This window comes from Protopterus annectens, chromosome 3.part1, assembly GCF_019279795.1.
Source record: "Protopterus annectens isolate FY-2018-M chromosome 3.part1, PAN1.0, whole genome shotgun sequence".
Classification (NCBI taxonomy): domain Eukaryota; kingdom Metazoa; phylum Chordata; order Ceratodontiformes; family Protopteridae; genus Protopterus; species Protopterus annectens.
In genome coordinates this window covers 1,264,185,019-1,264,199,280 of record NC_056732.1, presented here as the reverse complement: position 1 = coordinate 1,264,199,280, position 14,262 = coordinate 1,264,185,019, and the positions used below count along the sequence as shown (strand labels likewise).

Below are 14,262 nucleotides of genomic sequence, written 5' to 3'. Positions count from 1 at the left end.
CACTAAATTCTTCACTTCGCAGGTAATACATAATTTCAGCTTCTATTAACTTCTGCTTTACTAATCTTCAGCTCTACATTCCAATTTGTGATCTTATTTTCTGTACTGTGAAATTTTCCATATCTGGGTGCCTTTACCTGTAGTTTTCTTCAAATATCTTTGGAGATACTTTTTTGTATTAATTAATTTGGCTTTCTCCTTTGCATAAATACTGTACCATATCTCCCCTTCTTTCCCATGTCCATATTTCTTTTTCATATTTTTCAAAAGTCTCTAGATTTTGTTCTTTATATTTATGCACTTCCTCAGTCACTTCTTTTTTCAAATGGCCCATGGTTTCTTGGGCTATATAACATTGGTCATGAATATATTGCACTAATGAACACAAACCTGAATTTGAAGCTTTTGACAGTTTTGCTTAAGCAATTATTTTCATTTCCTTTAATTTCTCTCCATATTTTTGTACATCTTCTGTCTGGAAATTCTGGGCTTCTTGCATAATAGTAACAATACATAATTTATTTCTTACCCTTAACTGTCCACAGCATCTTCTTTACGACTCTTGTTTGGCGTGTCAGTTTTTGTGATTTTTTTTTTTTTGTGGACTACTACTTCCTTCTACAGCTGGGGGTGGGTGAGTGGCTAACCCTACTGTAGGAATGTTTCTCCATCTTAAGGATTGTACACAGTTATTTTTTCCAGTCCTGGCACCAGTGCACCTACCAGAATTGGGCACTTTTTTATCCTGGGACTTGTGTACCTAGCAGTCTTTTTTATTTTTTAGCCTATGTCTGTCCAAGATATATGCTGTATTAAATATGGTCTATATATCAGTGCTGTCTTGGTAAGATTTTGTAAAAAATAAATAAAATCGGGTCCACCTCATAAAGGTAATCACCAAGACTGTAGGATGAATTCAATTCCAGCAATACTACTCTCCTTTGCTTGCTGATTTTATCTTCTCTCCATTTGGACTCCTCTACTGTGTCATTTAAGGAAATATTCTTAAAAATTAAGAAACTTTTGAAGCCACTACTAATAACAGCCCTACATTTTGCTAATAAACCCAGTCCCCCGATATTACTGGATATACATACGGCAAGTTGTTTCATCATTATAGGTATTGAATACAACAAAGACTTGCTTGCTGAAGATGTTTTCCAAGTAATTTTATATACATAAACTTGTTTGTTAAAGAAGTTTAGCATAACCCCTCTTTGACAGATCTAATAATTTAATATTAACTTCATCAAAACACTCCTTTTGCATTACCAGATAATCTAAAATTGTTATTTAATATTGTATTACTCATATTCAGATACTCAGTTCTATTAAGAAATACTACTTACCAGCCTCACTGTTTGCAATATGTAGCAATTTCTTTAATGCCATGTATTCTCTCTCCTTTACTTAAACCAAGTTTTACTTCTCTTCACATGTTTGAAAATGTAATTCTTTCATCTCTTCTACATAACATTTCAAAACTATTGTTGTTTGTCTTTTCGGCTTTTCCCAGTTAGGGGTCGCCACAGCGGAACTCAGCTCCACTAATGATTGGCAGTAGATTTTTATGGTGACGAGTTGCCAGCCCGACGCCCAATCTTCAGCGAAGGCACGCCCATTCACGCATGTCTTTCGGAGGCCACTCAACCGCGGGGAGGACATGCAGACTCCACACAGAAGGCACTCCAGTTGAGAATCGAACAGGAGAACCTCTTGCTGTGAGGCAACAACGCTACCGCTGTACCACTGCTGCTGTCATAACATTTCAAAACTATTAAGGACATTATTTACCTCTGGTGGAAAGAGAGGGCTTCTTGAGTTAATAGTCAGCTAGTAAGATTCCTGCATATTCTAATATAGAATCTTGCACGTTGTAATCCAATATTATGATGAGGGAAAGATCTTCAGAAAATAAAATCAACATCATTTTGATAAAAGATCAAAATAACTACAGGAAGAAACAGACAAATTAAGCAACATGTTACTGCGGTCTCCTTCAGAATCTGTAAATAAAACTTTCCCATGTTGCATTAAAAGACCATTTTTTTTCTTTCAAAATAGGTTTCCCCACCCACAGAAATGAAAATGTTCTGTTTGAATATTGTCCAGAAATAGAAGAGTTGTATGCCCAAAATGGAGCCCTTTATTCAAACAACCACAAGTGTCTCTGTCTAGCTCAAAAAATCAGACAAATTTACTACCTTATCATCTTTTAAAAAATATACGATTCATTATCTCCTCCTATGTTATGGTTGATGCCCTCAAAAAGCCTCTCTACTTCTGCAGTTACTTTCAGGCAATGTCTGTTGCTCTTCATGTGTGTGGTTTCAGTTTACAGGTTTTTTTAAATGAAACTGAATGACTGCTTGTACCAGTGGCTAAAGATGCTACTGACCTGGAGCAGTAGATTATGGTATTCTGGGTCATGTGGCCAACACGAGTCACTTCACTGCTAAAGGAAGAGAGTCTGTTACTTCTGTAATTTTCCTACCCTCCTAATATTTTCTTTTTAACAATTCCCATGCCATGCTTATTCACCATCGCTGTTGTGCATCAGTTTCTGCTTAACAAAACTAGGATGCAGACGCACTTCTGCAATATTCACTTCTAATACATTAATATTTTCTATTCGTCTGTCATGCTTATGCTCACCAAATCCTATCTCTGGTGCATGTTAAACATGTCTGTCTCCATCCTTCTAGGAGGTCACCATCATCAGTAGGAAATGGATATACTGGTCGTTTGTCTATACTTAATCCTAGAGTTATTTCTTGATCTAAATATTGTTTCCATGTTAACTTACTTTTTATAATGAAAATAAATGTATTTATTTTTGTTGCAGTGATAGGATATTGGCGGTTATGTATGCTACCAAAAGCAAAGCACTTAAGTTAGCTACCAATGTTAACTCTGTCTTCCAACTATTACCCTGATCAAGAAGAACTAGTACATCCTCTGCTTAAAAAATATATATATTTGTGACCAACAACCTACTATGCATCCAGCAACACTGCCAACTAAGAGAAAAGATCCTCTCTTAGATAGTTTTTAATTATACCCAGTATCTATCACTTAAAACATAGGCAAAAATCTAATAGAAAAATAAATAAACCATACTTCCTTTTTTCCCCCATTTACATACAATATGCTTCATATGGGTTTCCTTCTTTTATAATGATCACCAATCCAACATTACATTAATTATTCACTTTCTTTCTTCCTTTAAACCTTACTCCTCCTCTTGAACATTTTCCTGCTTGTACTCTTCCTACAATGTCAATTTATTTCTATGTAATTAGCTTCTTCCCTTTTCTAAAGATCTCTTTTCAGTTATTCTATATCTTTCACAATATTCAGTACTTCAAAATACAGTTGGTTTAACTTTGATTTACTCTCCTAACCGCTATTTGGCCAACAAAATTAAACGTAACAAGGCCTTATTATGTTTTTAAGCAATTCAGATCCTGTATCCCAGCTCAAAAGAATAAATTCCTTAATTACAAACATATGCTCATCCTGAATTTCTGACAAGAGTATCCTATAGGGAATTTTCAAACTCTGCCAACTCATGACACTCCCAAAGCATATATTCCCAGTTACCTCTTTCTTCCCCATCACATCTCCAATATTTGCCATCTGTCTGATGAAAAATTCTTTGAAGTCTGCTTGAGGTATAAGAATAACTATGCAAATACTTCCAAGCAAAAATCCTAAATCTTCTGGACTTTGTGGTATATCAAGAGGCCATAAATATGTCCTCCCACTGTTCTCTTGTAAATTGCTTTTCCAATCTCCCTTTCCAATCTTTTCCAACCTCCTCTGATTGATTATTTTAATTAATTATTGTGCAATATTTTATATGCCCTACTAACTATCCTTTAACATCAGCTTCTGTTCTAAATTCAACTAAAAACTCTACCAGAGTAGATTTTTCACATAGGTTCACCAGTGGGAGTGGTTAACACTGAACAGCCTGCCTGTCCCTGGAGGAGTGGTTACTACCTAGAAGCTGTAGTTTTATTGGCCATTTTGAGTCAATTCTAAACTCCTTGATCTGTCTCTCTTAAAACCCGGATGCCTCGTGGTTTTGGCGGCTTTTCAGGCTTGCTAGTTGTTGCTGAAGCACCTACCAAGGGGAGAAAACACAGAGAAGAAAAGGAGCCACTTTTGTGATTTTAAGTATTTTCTTCTGATTTTTTGTTAAGTTTTACTGCTTTGTAGTCTACTTTTTTGGCATTTTCCGGCTTGCTAAAGCTTATATCTGTAACAGTAACAGTACTTGAACACATCTAGTGCCTGTTTACTGCATTTCCTGTGTTGCACTTAATTTAAATTTTTTTTTCTCTAAAAACTGCATTTTACCTGATTTTGGCCTAGCACTCAAGTGTGGGGTCATTTATTGCACTGTTGTGATTATTTTGCTGCTTTGTGTATCTCTGCTACCTGTAAACTACAACAAAAGGAAAAAAAAACAAAAAAATATTGCTTTTTTCCCACTTTCTGAAAGTTAAGAAAGTTCAGTTATAGATTTGCTGTTCTGAACTGTTTGGAAGTTTCTAGAAGGTCAGTGCTTGCTTGGGCTAAAGGGAAGTCTCTGTGTTCACCAGTGGGAGTGGTTAACACTGAACAGCCTGCCTGTCCCTGGAGGAGTGGTTACTACCTAAAAGCTGTAGTTTTAGTGGCCATTTTGGGTCAATTCTAAACTCCTTGATCTCTCTCTCTCTTAAAACCATACAACTCTCTTTTTGTGCAGTTTTGCGCACTGAGCCGCGTCGGGCAGCACCGCCTAAACAGGTTTAAACTGTTCCAGGCTCCACAAAGTGTGCTCTTCACTTTTTCTCTTAGAACTGTTCAAACCCTCAAAGTAAATCACTCTATTCTCTTTCTAAAGACTTGCACTTGCTCAGCTCTTATAAGGAAACACTAACTAACTAAAGCACTACACCCTCCTTGACTTTTCAAAAGTATTAGGCTCTCGATTGGTCCTTCCTGATAAAGTGAAAAATCAGTTCCCTTCCCTAATCTGATCAGTAAAAAAATAGGTTCCCTATACTAATCTGGTATATCCAAGGGTCAGTTTCAAAGTTACTCTCCAGTCCAGCTGGTGAATCTGGGAATTTTGAGGCAATGTTACAATTGCCTTATGTACACAGACAACCCTCTCCTCCTTCCAACAAACTCTAATACATGTGAGAGATGCAGTTACACAGCCAAACTGGAGGCAGAGCTCTCTCAACCCAAGACTGGCACAGTCAGTCAGGAGGAAAAGGTAACCACCCACACCACAAATCCAGTCTCACACAGACCTATTGCATCTGCATACCCAACACAAACACACAAAAACATACTCGGAGGCTCTAAATAAAAACCTGTCTAAACAGCAAAGACCTCCTAAGCAGATATCCAAGCAACAGCCACCCCTCAACAATACCCACGAATCACATATCTCACAAAATCAGTGTGCCTCACAGTCACAGCCCTTAAGGCCAAACAACACACCAAGTACACTTGTTATAGGGGACTCTATTGTCCGGCACACTGACGTCCCGCTCACCAGACTGAACAAGGAGAAGGTCACTGTAAGCTGCCTGTCAGGTGCCAGGATCCACCACATAACGCAAGCACTCAGGTCACTCCAAAGCAAGTACAAGTATGACTCCGTTATTGTCCACACTGGTGTGAATGACCTGAGACGTACCTCCCTGGACTACATGAAAAGAGACAGAGGAGCTCTCTGACCACATAGCCCAGGCTGGTATGACCCTGACCTTGAGTAGCATCTTGCCCTCACTAAGAATGATGCCACAGTATAAAGACAAAAATTATCAGTTTCAACAACTGGCTAAAGTATTGGTGTCATTCAAAGGGGATCCAGTGTCTGTCAGCCAGGGATGTTTTAGATACGTAATCTCACTATATTTTCCTGACTTAAGTATTATTTTTCCTGTAACTGTGTGAACCTGTCCATCAGTGCTATTTTTTAATATTTTCTATGACTGAAACTCTTGTATTTACTGTAAATAGATACTTTGCATTTTCATGTTCTTTTTTATTATTAAATATATTTAAAACTTTTCATTGTGGCTGGTCTTTTAGAGAACAGTTTAATGTTTAAGAGTACTTGAATATATATATATATATATATATATATATATATATATATATATATAAATAAATTTATTTTTTTTAAATATATTTGGTGACAACTCTGGACACTCCTGAAAGCCTTGCTGTTGGTCAAACTACCATTTGTATTATAGGAAGTTACTAGGCTTTTGGCCCCAAGGCCCTTACAATCCTAGCCAAGAGTTTAGCCCATGTTAGACAAGTCAGCACCTGATGCCCCTGTCCAGCAGGGACACAGGTGGAATTCCAGGGGTGTATTTTCTATTTCCCATTCGGTTATCCAGGTTGTGCTTAAAAAGGGGTAAAGAGGTATTCTGCTTGATGTGGAGAAGGAGTCTATTCCACAGATGGGGGAAGTTTCTGGGATACAAATATGTCCCGCCAACAAGTCCTATTGATGTCACAGACCAGGTTGAGGCTGCATGTGTGGGTTACTTGAGTGGAGCTTGACTTGAGAATATGCAGCAGTCCCATCAAGGTGGGGTCCAAGATTGCCTTGTATGTCAGGCAGGGGTCACCTCTGAGGAGCCTGTATGAAATGGAGTAGAGGGATAGGGCTTTTAGCCCATGTATGGTAGATGTTTGAGGCCCTGGATTCTCCTGGTGAGAACCTCTGTGGTCTCTCCAGCTGCTGCATGTGCTTTGCAAGGTACATGATGAAAGGGCATTGTACTCAATAATGGGCCTTATAAGGGAAGAATACAGGGAGGTTATGACCTCCTTGTCCCTGGATGAGATACCCTTACTTATGAGGTGGGCCATGTAGAAAGCTTTCCATACAATGGAAGCAACATGGTGGTCAAAAGTCAAGTTGCTATCAACCTGGGTGCCCACATCCCTCACAACTGATTGCTTGCTTAGAACATGGTTACTAATATGATAATTTGTGGGGACGTCACTATCCCCAAAGGGGAAGATGATACATTTTTTGGTATTCAGCTTGAGGACATGTTTCTGGCATCAGTCATTTGTTTGGGCGAGACCATCTGGGAGGATGTCCACATCATTAGGGGAACTGATGACAGCGCCCAGGTTGCAATCATCTGCAAATGTGGCCAGCCATAGCCCACTGGTTTTGGCCTGCACCTCAGAAAAGTAAATCCCAAATAACAGAGGCCCCAAGACCGAACCCTGGGGTACTCTGCTCGTTACATGTCTACTGCTTGAGGTGGCTTCCCCTGTTTTGACTAGGTGGGTTCTATCAGTGAGCCAGTTTGCTACCCATCTGGTAACATACAGATTGATGCCTAGTTGAGAGAGTTCATCTATTATGCCCGAGTGGGGAATAGTGTTAAAGGCTTTGGCCAGGTCAAGGTAGGCGGTGCACACTGTCTTCCCCTCATCCATGGCTTTAGTGACCGTCTCAAAGAAGTCGACCAAATTTAACAGATATGACTTCCCCTTGATAACGCCAAACTTTGTGGGATCGAGTGTTTGGAGGTTGCCAATATCCTTGTTAATGAGGTCCATGATAATCCATTCCATGGCCTTGCAGATCAGGCTAATGGGTCTATAAATTTCCCAGATCAGTGGACACTCCACCTTTGTGCAAAGGGATGAAAGTGGCTGTCCTGCACTCAGCTGGGATGAAGCCAGTACTCAGGCTTTGGTTGAATTGGGTGCATAATGGTGCTACAAGTTCCTGCCTGAGTTCATGTAGGATGCAGCCTGAGATGTTATCGGGTCCCATGGAGGCTATATTTTTTGCCTTTGAGACAGCAGTGATGACCTGTTCCCTAGATACAAAGGGAAGGGGGCAGGTACTGGGGATGTCCCGATTTACTGATGGGGGGGCAAAGGGGTGAAGTTTTCACTGAATCTGTCAGCCAGCAAGTTTGCTATATCTACAGCATTTGTATATGTGGGATCCTTGACTACCAGTTCGGAACAGACCTGGGTGCTTTCTTTGAGGCTGAGGACATATGTGAAGAAGGCCTTATGATTTGTTTCTAGTAGATTTGGCCAATGTTTGCTTTGAAGGATTTTACTAGTGCTCTTATTTGCTTGTTCAGGCTAAGGAGAAATTGCTTCCAATTGGGCATCTGCTCCTTCTTGGTCCTGGACAGCAATTTTTTTTCTTTTTGTTATAAAGTTTATTTATTGCAGATGTCCACCAGACAAGTTTACTCTTCCTTGCAGATGATAAGTTAGTCCTTTTGGGTATTCCTGATTCCATGCAGCTATATAAATGCTTGTATATTGCTTTGGTGCAGTTTTGGATATTGGTGGCAGTTCCTATAGAGGGGGAGGGGGCTGTGAAGCTGTTTATGCCAGCCCTCAGGAGACTGTAATCAGCTCTGGAGAAGTTTTTTTTTTTTGGCCATAGCTAGAGGGCACAGCTAGTAAATCTGTGCCAGCCTTTCCCAGGTGATCACATCTCAAAAAGTGTGTGTCAGCTGTTTGGAGCAGGGACATGAAGCACTGATTTCAGAGAGGGTGCTGGAGAACATGGCTTGGATACTCGGCTGATGTCTCATCTCTATAGTTGTACCCGTGGGGAGTCTTATTGGGGAACTGAAGTGAGACAGACAGAGAAAGCCAGACCCTGGACTGTGTGTGCTCCTGGTGTGCTCTTCAGGGAAATTGTGCTTGATGCAGAGAGCTGCATCTGGAAATAATGGTTGTATCCTTTTTTGTTCCAAGTGAACGTCCATCTCTAGTGCCAGTGGTGAGGATTTAGGCTCCTTGATTACTATCCCAGAGTGGGGACGTCATAAGTACTACAAAAAATAAGAGTGAAAAGGATGTTTAAATATAAGATTTACAGGAGCCTTTTTTTCCCCCCCGATTCATATTTGCATTATAGCAATTTATATCTCATGAAACAAAAGAGAGTTTCAGTAAAAGACCAAAAGGTGCACTTGGCCAGATTGGTAATTCATGAACTGAACAACGTCTATAATAAAACTTGTAGATGAAATGAGCGAGTAAGTTATGACCAACAGGGATACAAATGGGACCATTTTTCTTTTCTCCAGCATATCTGGTAAGTTAAAAACAAATATCCTGGGAGACCTCAAAGCCCTAATGAAAAAAATACTTGTTTCAAGCCCTGCAAAAACACAATTTAATAACTCAATTAGTTTTAGAACCAGTTAGAGCTGTACCTCATATCTAGTCCTCCACACTACTAGATATATTTTTTATTAGCTTCCCTGACAAATGTCAAAACATAACCATATAACCAAATGCACTTAGTTGACCACAATCTTATAATATTGTTATTATCATTCAAATGACCCAAAGCTATACCTAAAACTATTTGCACATAAAACTTCTCACCCCAGTCACAACCAGCACCAAGAAGTGAACTTCAATCAGTAAACTGGGACAATCTTTAAAGACATGAATTCAATAAAGGCACTCTGTCAACTACGAAATATTATTTTGCAACCCATACAAAACCAGCTGTTCCTGGAACTGGAATGAAGTATCTGATTAAAATGCAACACATATCCTTGAATAACTCCAGACATCAGAAAGCTTTTAAAGTGATAACACAGTGCCTGGAAACTATAAAAGTCAGACCAAGCCAACCCAACCAACAAAACAACAAATTATAACCTCAAACAACAAGCCCACATCACCAATCACTCAGCTAAAGCAAACTATACAAATAAACCTAACACAGAGGCTCTCACAAATAGTTCTGGAAAACATTAAAAACAATGACAGAATTTAGAAACTAACTCAAATGTCAGTCAAAACTAAACCAGAATTACCTAACAAAGACCCTCATAAGTAATGTTCCCACTACTCACACTAACCATGACAATCAAGCACTACATACCACTGAACCAAACACTAAAACACCTCATTCTACTTCAAAACAGTTTCCTCCAAACAGGTTCTATGTGAACTTCGAAACTTGGACATAAAGAATTCTACACTGCAAAGAAGACCCATACAAATGGCAGCAAACCATATTTGCAAACCTCTACAACATATCTTTTCTTTACTTGTTTTATTTTATTTGTTATTTGTTTACTGGGGTAGTGCACGGATCTCATTAGGCCATTTGCAGGCAGAGTCCATGTGAATACGATCATATATTTACAGATGCTATAAAACATATACATATTTACAGATGCAAACAATATGCTAGGAATTATGCCATGCAGAGCTTTCTGGATATGCAGCAGTCATAATGACTGAATAAACATAACACTTGCCACGTGTATAATCCTTTACTCATAGAAGCACTGTACCATTGAGGACTGCAACTTTACAAACTGGTCAGTAGTTGCAGCAAGTTTGTGCCAGTCTCAACATTATGTAGCTGAAATCATGGAAAAACTACTGTATAACCAATTAAGGGAACACATCACCAAACCTGATCTCTTAATAAACAGACAAAATAAAATTAGTTACAGTAAAAAGTACAATTTATCAGATAAAGGACAACATCATACTTCTTAAAACCCTAGCTACTTTTTTTTACTGTGAAAGGGCCACATAACAGTTCACTGTCTACCTAAACAATAAAACTGTTACGGTTTTGCATTATTTCATCATACCCACAGCTGGTGTACCACATAAATCAACTTTAGGATCAACTCTCTTCTCCATATTCATTAGCAACCTTCCATGCTCAACCATTAACTGCATCCTTTATGTAAACATCTTACACTCAGACAAGCCACCTCATAAGTTACAAAAAAAAAAACTGCAAATAGACTTCAATTCACTAATTAAATAGCTTAGTAACATCATGCAACTGGTATTGAACTGAAAAAAAAAAAAAGAAACTACGGAACACATAAAACTAAAAGCCCACATTAAGCATTAGAGATTCACAAGTTACAGCACTTCCAAGCACAGATACCTAGGCACTATCTTCAACCAGCACCTCACCTTTGCAGAAGTGCAGAACATAAGATCAAGAACTGTACGTGGTCAGCCGAGATTGGCTCATAATGAAACTCATAATCTACTACTAAAATCTAGGAAGTTAACACTCCAAAGGATTATGATTAAAGCTATATCACTATCCTCACTAAACCCATCTCAAAACACCCACATTCTACAGACAATAGCAAACACAAATCTATAGCTTCATAACTCTTAGGAAGACCCAGAGAACATTATTGTCGCTACGTATCTAAAAAAAAGCTAAATTACTGCCAGTAACTGTAAGAGCCACACTCTAGTTACTAAACTACCTCACATACAAATTATTAAACTTTTCCTACTGCCCACTCCTTGCATCAAAAACAAACCACCCACCTCCAACACTCATCTACAGAGAAGGCAATATCCCTAGCCAAAGCAAAAATCACAATATCTGTAGGAGAAAGAAACTTTGCCAAGCTAGTGACTGCAGTTTGGAACTATATACCACATGATACTCAAAACGAACCATACTTTAATTCCTTCAAAAAACTGTTTCAATCTCTCAGTAAGTTTAATACGAGAGTCACAGTTTTGATACAAGCTAAGCAGCATCTTAACCAGCTGGCTCTAACTCTTACAGTCATTCTGCCCAATTCTATATACAAAGCTACTTGAAAATTCATAACTTTGTACATATGTATGATAAGTGTTGCAATTCACAGTTTATTATTCAGCCTCTAATGGTTTCTATAAAACAGCCACTATGTAACAAGAATGTAAATACCACAAATCTCTGTCCTTGACTTTTTCACAAGTTGTTATGTAGTGCATGCAACATGGCAATTACACTTGGTTATTCAGAGAAAGAAAAATCAGTTAACTGCTAGAGTGGCACAAGACCAAACCTTAACATATGTTAAGCACCCCCTGTGAAAGTGGTTAAATTCAGGTCCCAGCATAGGCAGTTAAATCTGCCAGTACAGGTCAGTAAATGACAGTGGTAGAATAAGATTTGGTTCTGCCTTTTGTCCATGCCAATAAGGCGTCCCTTCCTCTAACAAACCTAAGAAAGTTACTAGAATAATTTGGTGTGTTTGCCTGCATTTTCTGAAGGATATGAAGTCTGAAACCTACATATGTCCAAATGTGTAATCAGTCATAGTCTTTGTACTCTACAGAGTCCATTTGTTCTTTACATTACTCAAACATTTTTTTCAAGCTATATTAAGCGTACAATTGTCTAATGTAATGTCTCTAACATCAGGTACGTAACTTGCTTACATAGAAGATTGATAATCTAATCTAAAAACAATATCTTTTGTAGTTTTGAAGAGACCTGCTGAAAATGATGTGTACATTTATTAACTGTGCGGGGAGCAACATTTTGAAAGTTCTGTCCATTTTTTTAAATGCCATGAGGGTTGGGAGAAGTAAAAGGAGCTTGCGAGTACAAAACGTAATTTTCTGGCTACACCCCTGCATATGTCATTATTTGGTGTTTTCAATCCTCCCTGATTTCTCTCATTATAAAACACGGCAGACATTCAACTATGCGCAGTCAGAAATTGTTGTTAAAAGAATAATGGAAACAAGCATGTCATGGATTAATAACTCAAATTAGGGACACGTTCTAAATAATTAATATTACTCATTCAAAAAGCTGCCAGAGTAAGAGAATATCTGCAAATGCGTATAATAGTTCTCGCCAAACACAGAAGATGAATTTAACTGCAATGTCTGATAATGACACACTACTAAATCCTGACCTATAAGAACCATATCAAACACGAAGGTAGATGATTGGCATGAATGAACTCTAACAGCTGTACAGAATTTCAGATTACGGTATTCACGTGCATAACTATTCTCTAACTGGGCTTTGCCGAAGATAATGTTCAACAAACTCACAGTACCAGTAAGTATAATGCCATGTGCTATTGCAAATGCCATCTTCCCCGCCCCCACGAAGCCTACTCTCCACTTTCCATTGTAATCCATAAGGACGATCTAGCGTGTACTCTTCTTTCTCAACTTGGTTTTCAATGTTTCTACACGCTATTCCGGTAGACACACGTTGTCAACTAGCAGAGGGAAACTGCAGCATTCTGTATTAATACAGTAACAGGCCAACCCACCACGTGCCCAGGGAAACGTGCATACGTAGTAAACCATGGCCAATCACAAATCACTGTGGCATTTATTGTTGTTTGATTGGTGAAACAGAGGTGTGATTGTCTGGCATTAAACTTGGTGAATTTGCATTTTGATTGACTTTATAAAGCAAAGCTAACGTTTTAACCTTAATAGCATAATGAAGTATGGTAAGCTGTTTAAAATGTATATGCCTAAAGAGAGAGTATATGTCTCCATTACAGCGTACGCAGGGCGCTGCTTTACTTGAATTTAATAGTACTTACAATAATGTTAGAGCTATCTGGGCATAATTTAATAATCGCTAATGGTAGCATTCAGGGCGTTATTTACTTTTACAGAATGGGCTCAGCACCCTGATTAGGGAACGTTGTACACCAGCAGGGTATTACTGTACAAGTAATGCCCGCTGTAAAACGAGTTAGTCGCTTCACGGCAGCTCGGACTGCAAAAAGAAAATAAACTAACGGCCATCAACATTATACTCTCAATAAAAAAAATCATCTGCTTTTACTGTATTTATGTTTCGTCCTACTTTATTTTGCTTTTGCCTCTTTTTAAAGTACTCATTTTTATTTATTCTGCTCCACTTATTGCTGCTTGGTAGTAGCCTGATTAAATTGTAACTGTTATTCTAAGTCTTTTGGTTTAAGCACTTGGGCTTCATACAGGTTGTTTTACATTAAGAAGGTTTGTGGTCTGCACTGTTGTGGCAGGACAGGTAGCTTACATCCTTCTAAGTTGGGAATTGCTGATTGAAAGCTCGGTGTCTGCTATTCCAAACGTGTATTATTTGAGCAATAACCCGCGCCTGGGTGTGGGTAATGCTGGATTTACCCACAGTTGGTGTGGTTTGGTGACAAGGGTGAAGCCCGAGTGGCCAAACAAAGACAACTGTGGGTAAATCCAGCATTACCCACACCCATGGTTATTATTATACAATGACATTGTTTAAGAAAAAATACTTACTTTTCTTAAATAATGGCATTGTATAATGCCTCCTTGCTGCCCTTCCGTAGCTGTCCAGTATTCTGTTACAGTTCTGATGTACTGCGCATGCATATGGTTACGCAGTACATCAGAACTGTGTGCGTGTAAGCAACGGAGAAAGGAAGATCTCCGTTGCTTTTAAAAACTTGTCTTGCTATG

At 38.6% G+C, this 14,262-nt stretch overlaps 1 protein-coding gene across 1 annotated transcript in view; it reads right to left on the bottom strand.

Moving 5' to 3' along the window:
* PYCR3 (pyrroline-5-carboxylate reductase 3) overlaps positions 1–13,078 on the bottom strand; it is a 351,447-nt gene extending 338,369 nt beyond the window's left edge. The window contains exon 1 of the mRNA XM_044067325.1: positions 12,876–13,078. Within this exon, the coding sequence (XP_043923260.1) occupies positions 12,876–12,960 (85 nt within the window). The 5' untranslated portion in view covers positions 12,961–13,078. The remainder of the gene's footprint in view (positions 1–12,875) is intronic.
* Between the last annotated feature and the right edge of the window lie 1,184 nt (positions 13,079–14,262).